Genomic DNA, 15437 nt, shown 5'->3' on the forward strand with positions numbered 1-15437 from the left:
CGGTGCATGTTAAGAACCATGACTTTTACTGCCATGGCTTTCTTGTTGTTGGATTGTATAAGTTTATTTTTTAAAGGAAATGTTTAAATATACTGTAATGGACATGCTTTCAATTAGAAAGGAATGAAATGATTTTAGGCAGTCATAAGGTTGATGTGAGTAACCACAAGCTCACACCACAGAAGTCCATCCTCGGATAGAAATTAGCATAAGATTATTTTGTAGTTTGATTTAAGGCAGATGGGAAGAGTGAAAGAAATTTGGCCACTGGTGAGACTGGGTGATTGAACAAGCAAGACTGACAAAGAAAAACACCTTTTCCCCAATGTCACATTTAAGAGTAAACAAATCTCTGGCAAATGTTATCGAGGCTATAGTGATGTTCACTACTGTTTTGATTTGAACCTGTATATTTTATATTGATTAACATGACAATTCTTTGTCTTGTAGTTAAATACAATTACTCCTGATAGTGTAAATTCATAATTGACACCACCTTAGTTGGCAGGAGACCCTGGTGTATAAATTAACAAATATCCTAATACTTATATCATGCAGTGCAAATGCTGCATGAATTTTTATGTTGAAAACCTAATACCTTGATGATAATTGATTTCTGTGCATTAAATTCTGTTTCTCCCCTATATAAAGTACTCACCTGCATGAACCAATAATATGCTTTTGTACATGCATGATAACAGCTGATGGAAGTCACATAGAACATTATAGTCACAGAACAGGCTGCTCACTTCAGCTATTTTGTGCTGCTTCTAACATTCCACATAAATTTCCTCTCTTCCATTTGCCCATCTCAGCCTTCAGGTATTTTAAAGCAAAATACTAGAAATGCTGGGAATCTGAAATAAAATAGAAGGTGCAAGGAACACTCAGCAGGTCATGCAGCATCTGTGGAGGCAAAAAAAAGAGTTAATGTTTCCTGATGCAGGTCTCGACCTGAGATGTCAGCCATCCCTTTGCCTCCACAGATGTTGCTTGACCTACCTGAGTTCTTCCAGCAGATTATTTTTTGTTCCAGACTCCAGCATCTGAAATCTCTTGTGACTGTAATGTTTCAGGTACTTGCCTCCCCACCAATTCCTCAATGGTTTCTTAAGGAGTGCAGGGTATGACAGGAGCAGCATCTGGTAAAGCTTCATCATAGGATTACATGCATGCTAAACAATATGCAATAGATCTCACCATCCAACATATCAAATCAAAAGTCTGATCTTAAATGGCAGAGGACAATTAAACAGCTAATGAAGAATAACTCCAACAACACCCCATCATCAACAATGACAGGGCCTGGTACATGGGTCCCAAAGATGAAGCTGAAGCACTTTTGACCACATTCAGCCAGATATGTCAAGCAGATGATCCATCTTGGCTTCATCCTAAGGTCTTCACTTTCATGGCAACCAGTCTTCAACTAGTTCAGTTCATTCCACATGATACCAGAAAAGGCTGAGCTCACTGGATACAACAAAGGTTATGTGACCAGTCAATGTGTTAGCTGTAGGGCCGAAGAACTTCTGTCCAGAATTCTAAGCTCACCTCAAGCCAAGCTGTTCCATTGGTATCTACCCAACAAGGTGGAACACTGCTGGCAAAAAAACAGGAGAAACTAACCCAGCTAATTAGCATCCTATTAGTTCACTGGTTAATTAGTTAAGTGATCATGGGTGCCACCTGCAATGTTATGAAGTAGTGCTTAAGAACACTACCATCTGCAGGTTCACATCTGAGCCACATGCCATCCTAACTCAAAAATATTTCACTGTTGCCTCATCATCAGTGAGTCCGTATCCTGGAATTGTCAGCAGTACGTATACCAGTGGGAGAAGTGTGATTTAAGGTGTTATAACAACATCTCAAGAACGTTTTGAAATGGGCATGAAATACCAGTGATGCCCATGATCCAACAAATTAATTATTTTAAAAAAAACAGTAATTTCCTCTTTGATTATCAGAATTCTATTTTGCAGTAGGACAGATATACCTGACTGTAATCATAATTTACTTTCTTCTCCCTCCCAGACTAGAACATCCAAATAAAACATAAATTGTCTCATTGAATGTGTGGTGCGGAAGAAGCTCACAGATGCTGATTCCAGGGGAAGCTTCACATTACCAGTGGAGAATGAATGATTACCCAGAGTACCCTGAGATGACTAAAGTGTGCCATTTCAGTCATTTTATCTTGAAATAATTTTGGTTTCCATACTACAAAATTGAAGTGCATGCATTCACATGTGTTGTTACCGTTTATCTTCATGAGAGCCTCTCCATTTGCCACAAGCAACCTTCAGGATAGTTATCTAAATAGCAGCAGGGAACCTAAAAGTCAACTTAGTCAACACTTTGGGAATCATAACCAGATGAGTGGGATGGAGAACTGCGCAGTCCTTCCCTGTGATCCTCTGCTGGACATTGGTGATGTTACTGCCAACCACACCAAATATCAGGAGACACAGTTTCTATCATGATTCAGAGTAGCCATTCACTTCCTGTGCTCGTCTGAGGTGGACCCACATTCTAATCATTGCTGGGTATGATGTGGCTCCTTCCCTCCAAAATAAATCAGTCCTACCATGAATGTGGGATAATCAATTCTAAAAGCAATTTCTACAAAATATTTTCTTGTCCTGTGTACTGAGTGTAGGAATATGAATATGTGTCTGAAGGATTAATTACATATTACAGCTGTTGCCTCTCTGTCTTTGTTGAGGACTAGCTTTGTTTCCTTCTATGTAGATAACAATAATTACTCCTACTGACAGGCTTTTTGTATCATGCCGCATTTGCTGTTAAGTCTGTCACTCATCTCAAGGGAGAGAAGTATAGACGAAGCCCACTATCTAATATTAGTGACTTTGTGATTTTTTTTGTTCTGGCTTTTGAGTTTTGTACATCTTCTTTATGTATTATAGAGTAAAAATTTAAGAACAAACTTTAAAACTGTAACATTCTTAGAATTTTCTTAATTGTGCTATTTGTTAATAATCTAGGGCCACAGTGTGTCGTGACTGCTTCAGACCAACAAAAAACAAGCAGGTAAAATTTTTATGTCACTCTAGTGCAGAAAGGGTAACAGTAGTAATGGTACAGGAAATTTCCATGGCTCTAAATTTATTTGATAAACAACCTTCCTGACATTTAATTTGGTTATGGTTATTACCTCCTCATAATGTATAAAAAGAGAGACAAAGATACTAGATTGGAAGGTGGACAATTTTGAAAGTGCATTTAATTGTTTGCCAAAAATAGGAGTGAACCAGCAATTCAGTGTAGTTTTTGAAGAGGACTAGTTTACACCTCCCAAGAGGCAAGTGCTTTAGTTTAGCCAAAAAATAGCACCGGTGTCTAAAGATGGTTAGAAACTGAATGGAAAAGCATACAGAAGTATAAAAACTAGCAGGAGACCTGATGATTGTGAGAGGTACAAAGAGCACAAAATGTGGCAGAGCAAGTAGTGAGAGCTACAGTAAGGAAGTATGAAAAGAAATTCCTCCATTAATAAGGAGACCAAAACAATATGCAGTACTCCAGGTGCAGTCTCACCAAAGCTCCATGCACATGTAATATGACTTCTCCACGTGTATACTCTGTCCTTTTTGCAAAAAGGCCAACATTCTATTCTTCCTAATTACTTGTAGAAAGGACTATAGAAGTTATTTGTAGATAAGAAATAGAAAATAAATTGGCGTTATGACTGCATTAAAGTACTTAAATCTTTATTATATGTGAATTGTGTTGCCTGTGAAACACTCCAGGAATAGAGGCAGTAATGGAATTTTTTTAGATAAAGTCTCTAAGAATTAGTGTTCTCTGAAAATCCCAGTAAGGTATTTTTCTGGATTACAGAGTAAATGTGAATTAGACTTGATTGCTAAGTCATGTGACTTGTTAGCAATGTTGTGCTGAAATTGAACTTGAGGTACTTCATTTTGCCACATCCTGTACACATGCTAAGGTTCTGAGAACCAATTATAGCGGAAGTTTCTCTTTTCAGTCCATTTTCACTAGAATGGCAGTGGTGAAAGCTTTGGAGAAGATAAAAGATGATGACTTCCTTGAGTGAGTATTGACTAGTATTTTGTTGAGCAAAAGCTTGAAAATTTATTTTGTGTTTCTTAGTAAATAGGGAGTTCATATACCATAGAGATATAAAGATAAGTTAATGATATACATTGAGTAATGAACAAATATTCTGAGGAAAATCCCAGAAACAAAGAAAAACATTTGTGCAATGAAAAATTTGAAGGACATAGAGATGTCATTCATACAAAATAAGTTAAGAATATATTATCAATGGAGTTGATTCGGGACACCTGCCACTGAAATCTTCATCTGCTTTTATGTCCTCTCCAAATCCAAATATTTCAGTAGTTCCCCATCCTTCATCAATTATGGCATCCAAAATATTGCTGCCTGAACTTTATTCTATACGTGCCCCAGTCACTTATCATTCCTGCGATTGTAGACCTACTTTAGCTCCAGAACCCTTGACACACTTCTCTTTTATCTCTCCAAACCAACCCCAGCCCATGAATATCCATACCATTCAAACTCTCTTTTCATCTTCTCATCCTCTGTGCATTTCTCCCCATGCCTCCCTCATACCACCATTAATGCCTGTGCCTTCACTCTGTCCGGAGCTCCCTGAGCTCTTATGCCTCTCTCCAACTCCTCCTTTTAAAGCACTCCTTAAAATGCACCTCTTTGGCACACTCTTCCATTTGTTCTTTCTTTGACTTGGGTGGATTCGTTTCCCCCCTGCAATCCGTAGGAATGGCCAAGTGCAATATGCTGGAGGCCCACAATTTAAAACATAGTTATCAGTTCTACAACTAGGGATAGATGCAAAGCAGACAGGGCAGGGAGGGAGGAAGGAAAAACAATAGTGTGGAGTCTCTGAAGCAGAACAACAGATTATGGATCTGTGCCAGCAAAAAATTAATTTCCTCACAAGCAACACAAATGAAGAAATTAAACAGTGAAAATAAAATAAAAAAACAATGATTTTGAAGATCTGAAATCCTAGAGAAGCTTTCAATATGGATATTAATGCTAATGTCACAGAAATAGAATGAATTTTGTATTTGGTTTCACAAAATAAATGGCTTACGCATGTATTGTAAGTTATTTGCATTGAATCAAGATTGATTTGAATCTGTGCAAGTCCTGGGTACCTTCCTAAGCTAATGTTTGAAATAATTTTGAAAAGTGGCTTATTGAGATAAATTGATTTAACTGTAGATTTAATGAAATGTTCACCTGAATTTTGTGTGTTTAAGATCTCCAATTCATTATTTTTATTTTTGACAGACAGTTTCCTTATCAGTTTGAAGCACCTAAAGGCTCCTGTATTGTTCAGGAAATTCACTGCACACACAATTCAGTCTATGTGGCAGGTAGGACCTTGCAGCAATTATTTCTTGAATCCCCTCCCTTCTGTCATATGCAAATCACTAGTTTTAAACATTGAGGACATTGGAAGTCGACTTCTCTAGTTACTTTTGTAATACATTTTTGATTTTTGGAAGTTGGAGGAATGTAATATTTCAACTGATGCTGAAATGCAACTCAATCCTGATATTTTATATGTTAAATGAGACACAGAAAACAGTCAAGGCAGTTTTGACAAGCCCTTGTACATAATCATAACCAGTTTGAAGCATTTTTATTCTATCTTCTTGGAAATCTTAGTACTGTAACCAGAAAATACATTTTTCTCTGTGTTCTGTTGTTTGAAGGATAATGGTATAACCTTTATCCATGTCATAATACTGAAAATACTTTTATAACTTGAAGGCCCTTGCACTTTCATGTAACTGATCTGAAATCCACACAAAATTAGCCCCAGGTCATTTGGGAACAACTTGCTCCATATTACAACAAACGTGTCTGACCTGTGATGGTTTATTATTGTTCTGAAACACCTTGTACCTTTGAGCAGTGGAAATTAAGGTTTATTTCCATGTTTTTTTATTCCTCAGGCAGATATAACAAGTTCTCCAGAACTCTGCCACAGACCCCTTGGGTAATAGATGGAGAGAGAAAAATGGAGTCCTCAGTAGAAGAACTTATAGGAGAGCCATTGAAGAAGATGTTTGAAGTGGACAGTAAGCTACCTGAATAAGTGAAATGCTTAAACAATGCATGTTTTCTGGTTCAACTTTTTAGATTATTCCCCCTCTCTGACGTGCAGAGAGTCACATGCACACACTTGACCACATGCACCACACACCACAATGATAGCTGATTTTCTTATTAATTCCAAGTTTGTGATAGGGCAGGCTGTCTGATTTTTCTCTATTTGCAGTACATTGTTCTTGTGTAGACACACGGTCAGTCTGGAGAGTTGAACTCAAACCCTGCATAATTGAATTCAAGCTAAACCTTAAGGTTTACAAAAGCATAGAGCTGAGGTTCTGCTGCAGTCTCTGTAGGACTTCACCTACTCATGTTTTATGTCAGTCTGGTAAGACTGCCTTTTCTTCTAATCAAAGAACTCTATTAAGCTCTATGATGGCAATCCTGCAATTTGAAGTTTTTTTTATGTGTATGGTTTTTGCCTGGAGCATTCGAGGAACCGAACAAATGGGTTGCTGAAGCTGGTGGATCTAAACAGGACTTCTGGCATTAAACCATTCAGACTGAAGTAGGTCCCAGGTTTGCATACACGTGCTGCAAGTCTGGGACATGCAGATTCAGGCGTCCAAATCTGCCACTGTGCTCTGGTGTTGGACTCTACATTGAATGTGGAATCCAAAACCCTGTTAACTTCAATGAGAATTCTAGTCCTGTGAATTAGGAGGGAAAGGAGATGTAAAAATTTTTAAAAATTGTTTTGCTTTAGTTTAATGCTTTTATTTATCAATAGGTTATTGTTTTAGTTTTATCTTTTCTTAATTTTATTTGATTCCCTGTTCCATTAATGTTATGGGTTAATAATTATGCTCTTTATAACTTGGCTTATTAAACTTTTTCTTGAAAATAAAGGGATTTTGAAAAACTTCTGTTCCTGCAGATTTAAATTTTTCATCTTCGGGAAGGGAAGATGTCGATGTCAGAGCTTTGGGAAATGGTAAATATGTTTTGGCTTTGTGTGATATACTTTGTATTAACTGCAGTCTGTGCAAGTTTTGCATTAAACAGCAATCGATTAAGGCTAAAAATACAAAAAAAAATTTGTATAAATAGCACGAGATATGTCTGTGCTTTTGTCAGGAAAAGTTAGAAATAAAGGGGTTTGATGTTTACCTTCTACATTACAAAATGTGATGAAAATTACCAACAGAATAATGACCTTTCTATCAGGAAGGTGCAATTAAAGAGATGATGAAGTGTTGCTTCAGTTTTGGAATTCAGCATTCAGCCTAGGGCTCCTCAGCTCTGTAAACTAGGATCTACCCACTGGAATAGTACCAGGAGTTTGAGGACAGGTTGCATTATCTTGGTTTGTGACTCCTTGAGATTTAAAAAGTGGAAGGTTGATCTAACCTAGATATTTGAAATGGTAAATGAATTTGACAGGGAGGAGGTACAGAAAATGTTTCCACTGGCTGAGACCCCAGAGGAAGAACTAAGAATCTTAAAATTAGAGTTGGTCCTTTTAGGATTGAAATTGGGGGAAGTCTTTTTCCACATAGGCCAGTGGAAATTTGGATCTCCCTCCCTCAAAAGGCAGTGGTTCAATTGAAATTTTCAAGATTGAAATAGATTTTGGGTTGGTAAATGTCTCCAGGGTCTGGGTCAAAAGCAGGGAAATGAGGTTGAGGTACAGATTAGACACTAACTGAGCAGTGGATCATTTTTCTCTCTGTGCTTGAGCAAATCAGAGGAAAGAAGCTCCATAACTCAAATGTTTTGCTGATGTTATTGTAGGGTGGTTCTTGGTAATTTGCATGTGTGATATTTTATACCGTACAACATGCTAATTTTTATACTATTTTACAAAGCATGATTAGATAGTTAGTATCAACCACAAAAATCCATTTGCAATAGCTCGCATGGTCTATTGCTAAAGGAGGAGACATCCTTGAACAAACCAAATCAAGATGGAGATGAGATAGGAAACAGAAGTGTAGCTTAGTTTTTAGACAATCGTGAAGTAGATTTTGTGCTTGAGGAACAGCGGCCTACTCCTGTTCCTATGATTTAAATGTAATATGTTTTCATAAAATGAAAACTGAAAGAAGCTGAATGCTATGTTTTAAAAGTTATTTCAAAGAGCTGCTTGTAGCATGTATTATGAAATAAGGATATTTGTTTACCACTGACCTACTGTAGGAGGTTTACACAGTTTTGATTAATATATTTATGATTTCTGGAAATTCATAAGCCAATGAATTATTGGTTAAGGTATTGTTTCCTGGTATTTTATAGATAAATAAAGCAGCCAAGTTGGACAAAGGAAACAACCACAAATAGTAAATGACCATTTTAATGAGGGCTAATTGTTAGCCAGGACAGCAGGAAAATGTTGCAGTTCTTACACAAATAGAGGAGTATCAGGCCTTTGCTATGTGGTTATGCCATCGATTTAGCATCTCATCTGAATGAGACTAATTCTGACAGTGCAATGCTGCTTCAGTGCAGTGTTGGAGTGTCGGCTTGGATTATGTACCCAAAGGAGTAGGAGATATGGGTGACGCAACTGAACTAAGATTGATGTCACTAATACTTTGACTTACTGTTCCTTGTGGATTATTTGGTGATTGGAATAATTTATAACTTAAATATTTCATCCAGTACAACTGGTAGAGTACTGAATCCTTGCACTTTTGTAGGTAGACCCTTTGCGATTGAGCTACTTAACCCACGTAGAACATCCTTTCTTCAACAAGAGATAAAAGAACTTCAACAGGTGATTGAGGTAAAGAAAATTATTTTCCTCAGCTTTTGTAGTTGGTTTGCTTATCTGTGTACTTTTTGTGCTCTTTACAGAAAATTAATAACTCTACTGATAAAATTCGAGTTCGGGATTTACAGATAGTGACCAGGTAAGCACATCCATTTAACTCAGGATCCAGATATAAGTCTGAAGTAGAATCACAGAAGGAGACTACTCAGCCCATCATGTCGAAACCAATTGAAAAAGAGTTACCCAGCTTAATTGCGACCTTCAACACTTGGACCATACTCCTACAGGTTTCAGCTCTACAAGCACATGCCCAAGTACTTCTTAAATGTAATGAGGGGTTTATCATCCTTTTAGGCAATGAGTTCTAGACCCGTACTGTTCTGTGGGTGAAAGAAACTTTTATTTATTTTACTCCCCTCTAATCCTACCAATTACTTTAAATCTATATCCCTAGTTTCTCACCTCTCTGCTGAGAGAAATAGATTTCTCCATTGCACCTTTCTGGGCCCCTCCCTCATCTCCCCTCGGCCTTCCCTGTTCTTAAGAAAACAGCTGTAATATATCCATTTCCTCATAGCCACACATTTCCAATCCTTGCAACCTCCTTGTAAATCTCTCCTCTGCCCTTTCCTGTAAAATCGCATCTTTCCTGTAAAATCGCATCTTTCCTGCAAGGTACTGACCAGAACTTTGTGTATTGGTCAATCAGTAGTACCAATGTTGTATACAATTTTAGCATCACCTCCCTGCTCTTGTATTCTAAGACTTGGCTGTTAAAGAAAAAGATTCTGTATATCCTTTTAATCACATCATTGACCATCTGGCTACATTTGAGCATCTGTGAGTGTACACTCCCTCGTTCTGTGGTTCCTCCACATGGTCAATATCTTTGCATCTATTCCCTTTGTTAATTACATCACCAAGTAACTTGTTCCCATTATATTTGTTTAGGGAAGCAATAGGACATATGAAGGAAGGTGAAGAAGAGAAGACGAAATCATATAGTGCCCTAATTTGGACAGAGAAGGCTATAGAAAGAAATGATATAGATTTTCTCCAAAATATAAAGGTACAGTTTTGCATCTCTAGTAGGGTAAATGTATTGCCAATCAACTCTGACAGCATTGACCTTGCCTTAATGTTGGTATGAAATTGAGTGTTTTCACACTAATAGCAAGCTTTTTTTTAATGTTTATTTTTAAATTCATCTCCCAATGTCGGGCTGTTTTTCTGGGAAGGTCCTAAGGTCTCTCTGTACATGAAAGGAAGGCAATACACTAAAGGTTCAATTATTCAATGTTCAGTTATTCCATTATATCAGAGGGGGCTCCCTTAATGCTGTGCAGCTACCAGCTCTGAAGTGCCAGTTATTGGAGTGTTGGAAAACTGGGCTTTTATTGTAATGCTGAAAACATGTTAACGTGTTATTTATATACTCTCATTAGGAATTTGAAATTGACCCTTGTAGAACCCACTGATTAGTCAAGGGGAATCACAGTTTAGGAAAGGGAGTAGGCTCTACATTGACTGAAGAAGTAAACGTGGCTATTAAAGAGCACAGTTCCAAAGTAATATAGTGAAATAATAAATAATACCATCAGAATTGGAAAGATAACTGATAGATGGTATTCAAACAGGAAAATTCAAACAGGAAAATACGAAACAGAATGAACAATTTGAGAGAATGATACGTGGAACAGCTTTATGTAATGTTAACCAGAATAGATATCCACTTGTTACATTAAATAAACATTTGAGATTTCATAGGACACCTGCCCCTATATTGTAGGATGCAGTACTGTTGTCTATTAGTATGATTGTGACAAGTTGTTGTAAAAACGAAATTAGTCAGATCCTATCTCAAATGCATGGCATATTCTGTACAGTTTAGGAAACGTGACAGAATACACAAGTGACCAATGGAGGTGGTATATCATATCATGGATATCTGTCAATCTCTGAATTGCTACGAGATTCATATTGTTGTTTTACTTTGTAGATAGTGAATTTTGTTATCTCTGTAAAGAGTTCAAGTGCACACATTGACCTTTACTCCCTTGCAAGAGATCTGTGTTTATATTATTGTTTCAAATGGTAAGCTGTGAACATAATAACTTCAAAATAAGTCCATCAAGTATCAAGGGACTCAGGTTATTATTAAATGGGAGCAAGTCAGGCTGAAACTTTAATGCCAGTGGTCAAAATATCAGGGAAAAATGGTGAATTTAACTGTATAAATGTATTCCCAGAATGCAAATTAAGTTGAATTGTGTGGTGATGGAAAGATAAATTGGCTTGATCTAACAAACCAAATAATTGTTAACCTTTTCAATTTTAATATGTATTTGTGAATTTTGCAAAGCCATTTTATAAAGGACAGCTTCTTGCAAATGTTGATTATCCTAAATGGTCTGGGTTTTGCATTAAAACAGTTTATAAGATGTGACATGTAGCAATTTTTTGAAAGATTTATCTTTGCAAAATATATTTATGAAATTTAAGGGAATGTGTAATTAAATGTGACTGTTTAATGTATTAATGCATGTCTATAGGACCTAAAGATTGACCAGAAGACGCCACTGAGAGTTCTTCACCGAAGACCGCTGGCTGTAAGAACACGGATAATACACAACATGAAAGTGGAGTATGTAGATCAACATCATTTTCATCTTTATTTGAAGACTCAGGCTGGATCGTATCTTTTTTTTGTTTGCACAGTAATAATGCAAAAGACTCTACACTTTCAAAACTGATCTTTTTTCCTGTCAGCATATAACTCACTGCTGTATTAGTCTCACTGATCAGACCAGATCTGGCAGTTTATAGGTGGGCATGTGTGAGGTACTGTGGACCATCAACAGTAGCAGGAATGTACACTACTGCAATCTGTAATCCAATGACTTGATTGTAATGGAAGAGTTACCTTGGTTCAATGAGAAGTGTAGAAGGGCATGCTGGAACTAGTACACCTAAAACTGAGGTGCCAATCTGGTGAACCTGTAATAGAAGCTAAACAACAAAACACCTTGCAACAGACAGAGCAAAGTGATCCCATAACCAACAGATCAGATCAAAGATCTCCAGTCCTGCTGTATTAACCTGTGAATGACAGTGTACAATTTAAACAGCTAATTGGAGCAGGATGCTCCAAGAACATCCCGATCTTCAGCAATGACATGGCCCAGCATGCACTGCTGATGATAAGGCTGAAGCGTTCCCAACTATATTTAGCCAGGAGTGTCCAGTGGTTGATCCATCTCTGCTTCTTTGTGAGCCCCCCACCATCACTCGAGGTAGTCTTCAGCCAGTTTGTTTCACTGCATGTGATATCAAATAAAGGCTGAAAATCTTTGAATACACCAAATAACATTCCAGCTGTAGCACTAAAGGCTTGTGGTTCAGAATTAGTCCCACCTCCAGCCAAGCTGGTCCAGTGCAGTTATAACACTGGCATTGACTGGACAGGTTAAAAATCAGCAGTACTTTTAACCAGCACTTTAATAACCTGCTGGCCAATGCCCAGTTTGGATTTTGCTTGACTGTTTGGTTCCATATTTCATCAGCTTTGATCCAAATATGGACCAAAGAGCTGAATTCCAGTGAAATTGCATTCCAAGGCAGTGCCTAGATGCTGCCTGACCTGCTGAGTTCCTCCAGCACTTTTGTGTGTTACGCCTGATCAAGTCTGATTGATTGATGTGTGTAGATGTCAGGGAGAGAACATTCCAATAGTTGGAGTCATGTCTCACACAAAGGAATCAGGTTGTCATTGTTGGATGGTGATCATCCCTGCCCCAGACATCACTCAAGAGTTCCTCAGGACAGTGTCCTAGGCTTGACCGTCTTTTTCATCATTATAATGAGAGAAGTTGGGTTGTTTTCTAATAATTGTACAATGCTCAATTCTATTGATAATTCCTCAGAAATGAAGCAGTTCCTTTGAACGCAGCATAACCGCAGCAACATTCAGGCATAGCCTGACAAGTGACACAAAAGTGCTGGACATTGATCTTTAAGAAGTAGGGGCATACAATGACCTTACTATTGTCACTTCTCCCGCCGTCAACATTTGTGGTGGCCTGGATCTACCACACAAATACTGCAGCTTCGAGCAGGTCACAGGCTGGGTGTCACGTGGCAAGTGACGTGCCTCCCGACACCCTGAAGCAACTTCTCTGTCTACAAACCATAAGTCAGGAAGCAGAATCTTCGACTGTATCAAGACTGATGTCGGTAGATTCTTGACGCACGGGGGGTGGAAAGGTTACTGGGGGTAGATAGGAATGTGGAGATTGCAATCAGATCGGTCGTGGCCTTACTGAACAGGCTCAAGGGCCGAGTGGTCTACTGCAGCTAATTCATATGTTCACATAATGCAACGCTCTTCACTGGATGAGTGCAGCTTCAACAAACAACCAAAAAGCTCAATGCCATTCAGGACAAAACAGCCCACTCAATTGGCATCCCATTCATCATCTTAAGCATTCTTTCCCTCTACCACTGGTACACCATGGCTGTAGTGTGTGCCATACACACTGGCTGTAGTCACACACTGTGGACAAGCCACATCGTTTGCATTCCCAGCACCAGTCCTGAAATAGGCGCTCTGCCGAGCTCTGTCACTGGAAGAGATTGCCTGGCAGGAAGAGGAAAAGATTCAAGATGTGCTCAAAGCTTGAAAATTGCAAATTTCCCTACTGACATCTGAGAACCTCTGGCCCATGCCCACTGAAGCGGAGAAGGAACATTTGGAATGGTAATGAGGACCTCAAATCCATGCATTGGGAACACACAATAAACAGGGGAAGGAGTGCGCCACTTTAGTAGGCAGGATCATGATAGAAGCTGATGGGTACTTTGATCCTCTGTCAGCTGTGCATTGGAGGAGACAAGAACCTTCTCTACAAGGAGTTTCATGATGCCCAGGCCTGAGAGAAACCACAGTAAAATTAGTGGTCTCTGTAAGAAATACCCCTCCTATAGCAAAGGGCTCTACCACCCTTCCTCACCAAAGGAGGAAAAAAAGTTAGAATTCTAAAACAAATTAAATACAAAGAGCTGCAGTGGCAAAGCTTTTCGGGTTCTAGGCGGGGAACACAGCTGATTTGTACTTTTCTTTTGGTTCGATTATCCTGTTAGGCTCATCTTAGTATATTATCTGTCCCTGCTGATATCTAGCTTGGAAAGGCTGGTTCCTTTGAAAATAATCTATTTTATGTTCTAGATGAAACAGAACCTCAGCTAATGTGCAAATTGCAGTGAAATTTCTTTAAATAACCTGAACTACCTAAAAATTATATTCACATATTGTAATTGTTTGATATTTTACTAGATATAAATGGTAAATCTGGCTGTACTGAAACTTTATGAAAGCAAGCTTCATGCCGATTACATTAAGTACTTATTATTAACCATATTCCTCTGAATAGTAGATTTATTTTCTTAACTATCTTATAGTTACGTTAAAGAGTTTGTACATGGAGATTTTGGACGTACAAAGCCAAATCTAGGCATGCTAATGAACACGACAACAGACATTCTTGAACTCGATGTGGAGGTGAAAATAATTTCTATTACTTTTATTTATATTGTATGTTAATGATAAGATCTTGTGAACTATTTGAGTTGGGCTCTTTGTCATAGAAGAAACAGCTTGCAGTTTGAATAGTTTTGAAGTCTAGATTTTGGTTAATGTTTCAAAATGCAGATCACCTGGCTACAAATTGCTGATGCTGAGCATTACAAGGCAGATCTTGAATTACAGCTCTTATGTCCTTGGGAAATTGTAGTTGTGTGTATATAGGAAGCGTGGTAGCTAATGTGTGAACGGTAAGTGAGACGAGCGACTAGTTAATCTGAGATTGTTCTTACATTAGAGCAGGAGTGGGCCACGGGACCCCTCAACCTGCCGTTCAGTATCATGGCTGATCTGATCTGTGGCCACAATTCTACTATTCGACCTGATCCCCACAACCCAGCATTTTCCCTTGAGCCCAAGAATCTTTCGATCTTGACCTTGATACCTTTTGACTCTCTAGAAAAGATAACCTTGCAACCTTCTGAGAAAAGCAATTCCTCATCTCAGACTAAAATGGCTGCCCCTTTATCCCAAGACAGCCCCTAGTTCTAGGTTTCCGCACTAAAGGAAACGTGTTCACAGTACCTACCCTGTCAGGCTCACTCAGGATCTGGTGTTTCAATGAGATTAACATAGGAACATTGCGCAAAACTGCAGAGGATCCTTCTGAAGCTTTTCTTAGTTTAATATACCTCCTGAAAGGTGATACCTTTGAATGAACAGCACACTTTTGGTAGTGTACTAGATTGTTTGCCTGAATTGTGTCTTCTGTTTTGTAACAAACATGCAACTTAGTGTCACTTTGGCAACACTTTTATCTATCAGAGAATAGGCCTGCAACCCTTTTTCTGTCAAAACTTACTGTTTACAGTCAGAAAAATTGCAACCATGTTGCAAAAATACAAAATGCTGGGAATACTCAGCAATCAGATGGCACCATTGGAGAAATTGAGTTGACGTGTTGGATCAACAATCTCAAATGTCAACTCA

The 15437-nt window shown here is 38.3% G+C and overlaps 1 protein-coding gene across 6 annotated transcripts in view; it reads left to right on the plus strand.

Annotated features, from left to right (window-relative positions):
* pus10 (pseudouridine synthase 10) overlaps positions 1–15437 on the plus strand; it is a 48018-nt gene that overhangs the window by 29935 nt on the left and 2646 nt on the right. For 5 of the 6 annotated variants that reach the window (XM_052011808.1, XM_052011805.1, XM_052011806.1 and 2 more), the window contains 10 exons: positions 3009–3054; positions 4013–4077; positions 5329–5414; positions 6000–6125; positions 7034–7090; positions 8796–8872; positions 8953–9008; positions 9821–9938; positions 11422–11564; positions 14327–14426. In XM_052011808.1, coding sequence (XP_051867768.1) covers positions 3009–3054; positions 4013–4077; positions 5329–5414; positions 6000–6125; positions 7034–7090; positions 8796–8872; positions 8953–9008; positions 9821–9938; positions 11422–11564; positions 14327–14426 — 874 coding nt within the window. The remainder of the gene's footprint in view (positions 1–3008; positions 3055–4012; positions 4078–5328; positions 5415–5999; positions 6126–7033; positions 7091–8795; positions 8873–8952; positions 9009–9820; positions 9939–11421; positions 11565–14326; positions 14427–15437) is intronic. The other variant, XM_052011809.1, reaches the window with a different exon arrangement.

Source organism: Pristis pectinata, chromosome 3 (genome assembly GCF_009764475.1).
Source record: "Pristis pectinata isolate sPriPec2 chromosome 3, sPriPec2.1.pri, whole genome shotgun sequence".
Classification (NCBI taxonomy): Eukaryota; Metazoa; Chordata; class Chondrichthyes; order Rhinopristiformes; family Pristidae; genus Pristis; species Pristis pectinata.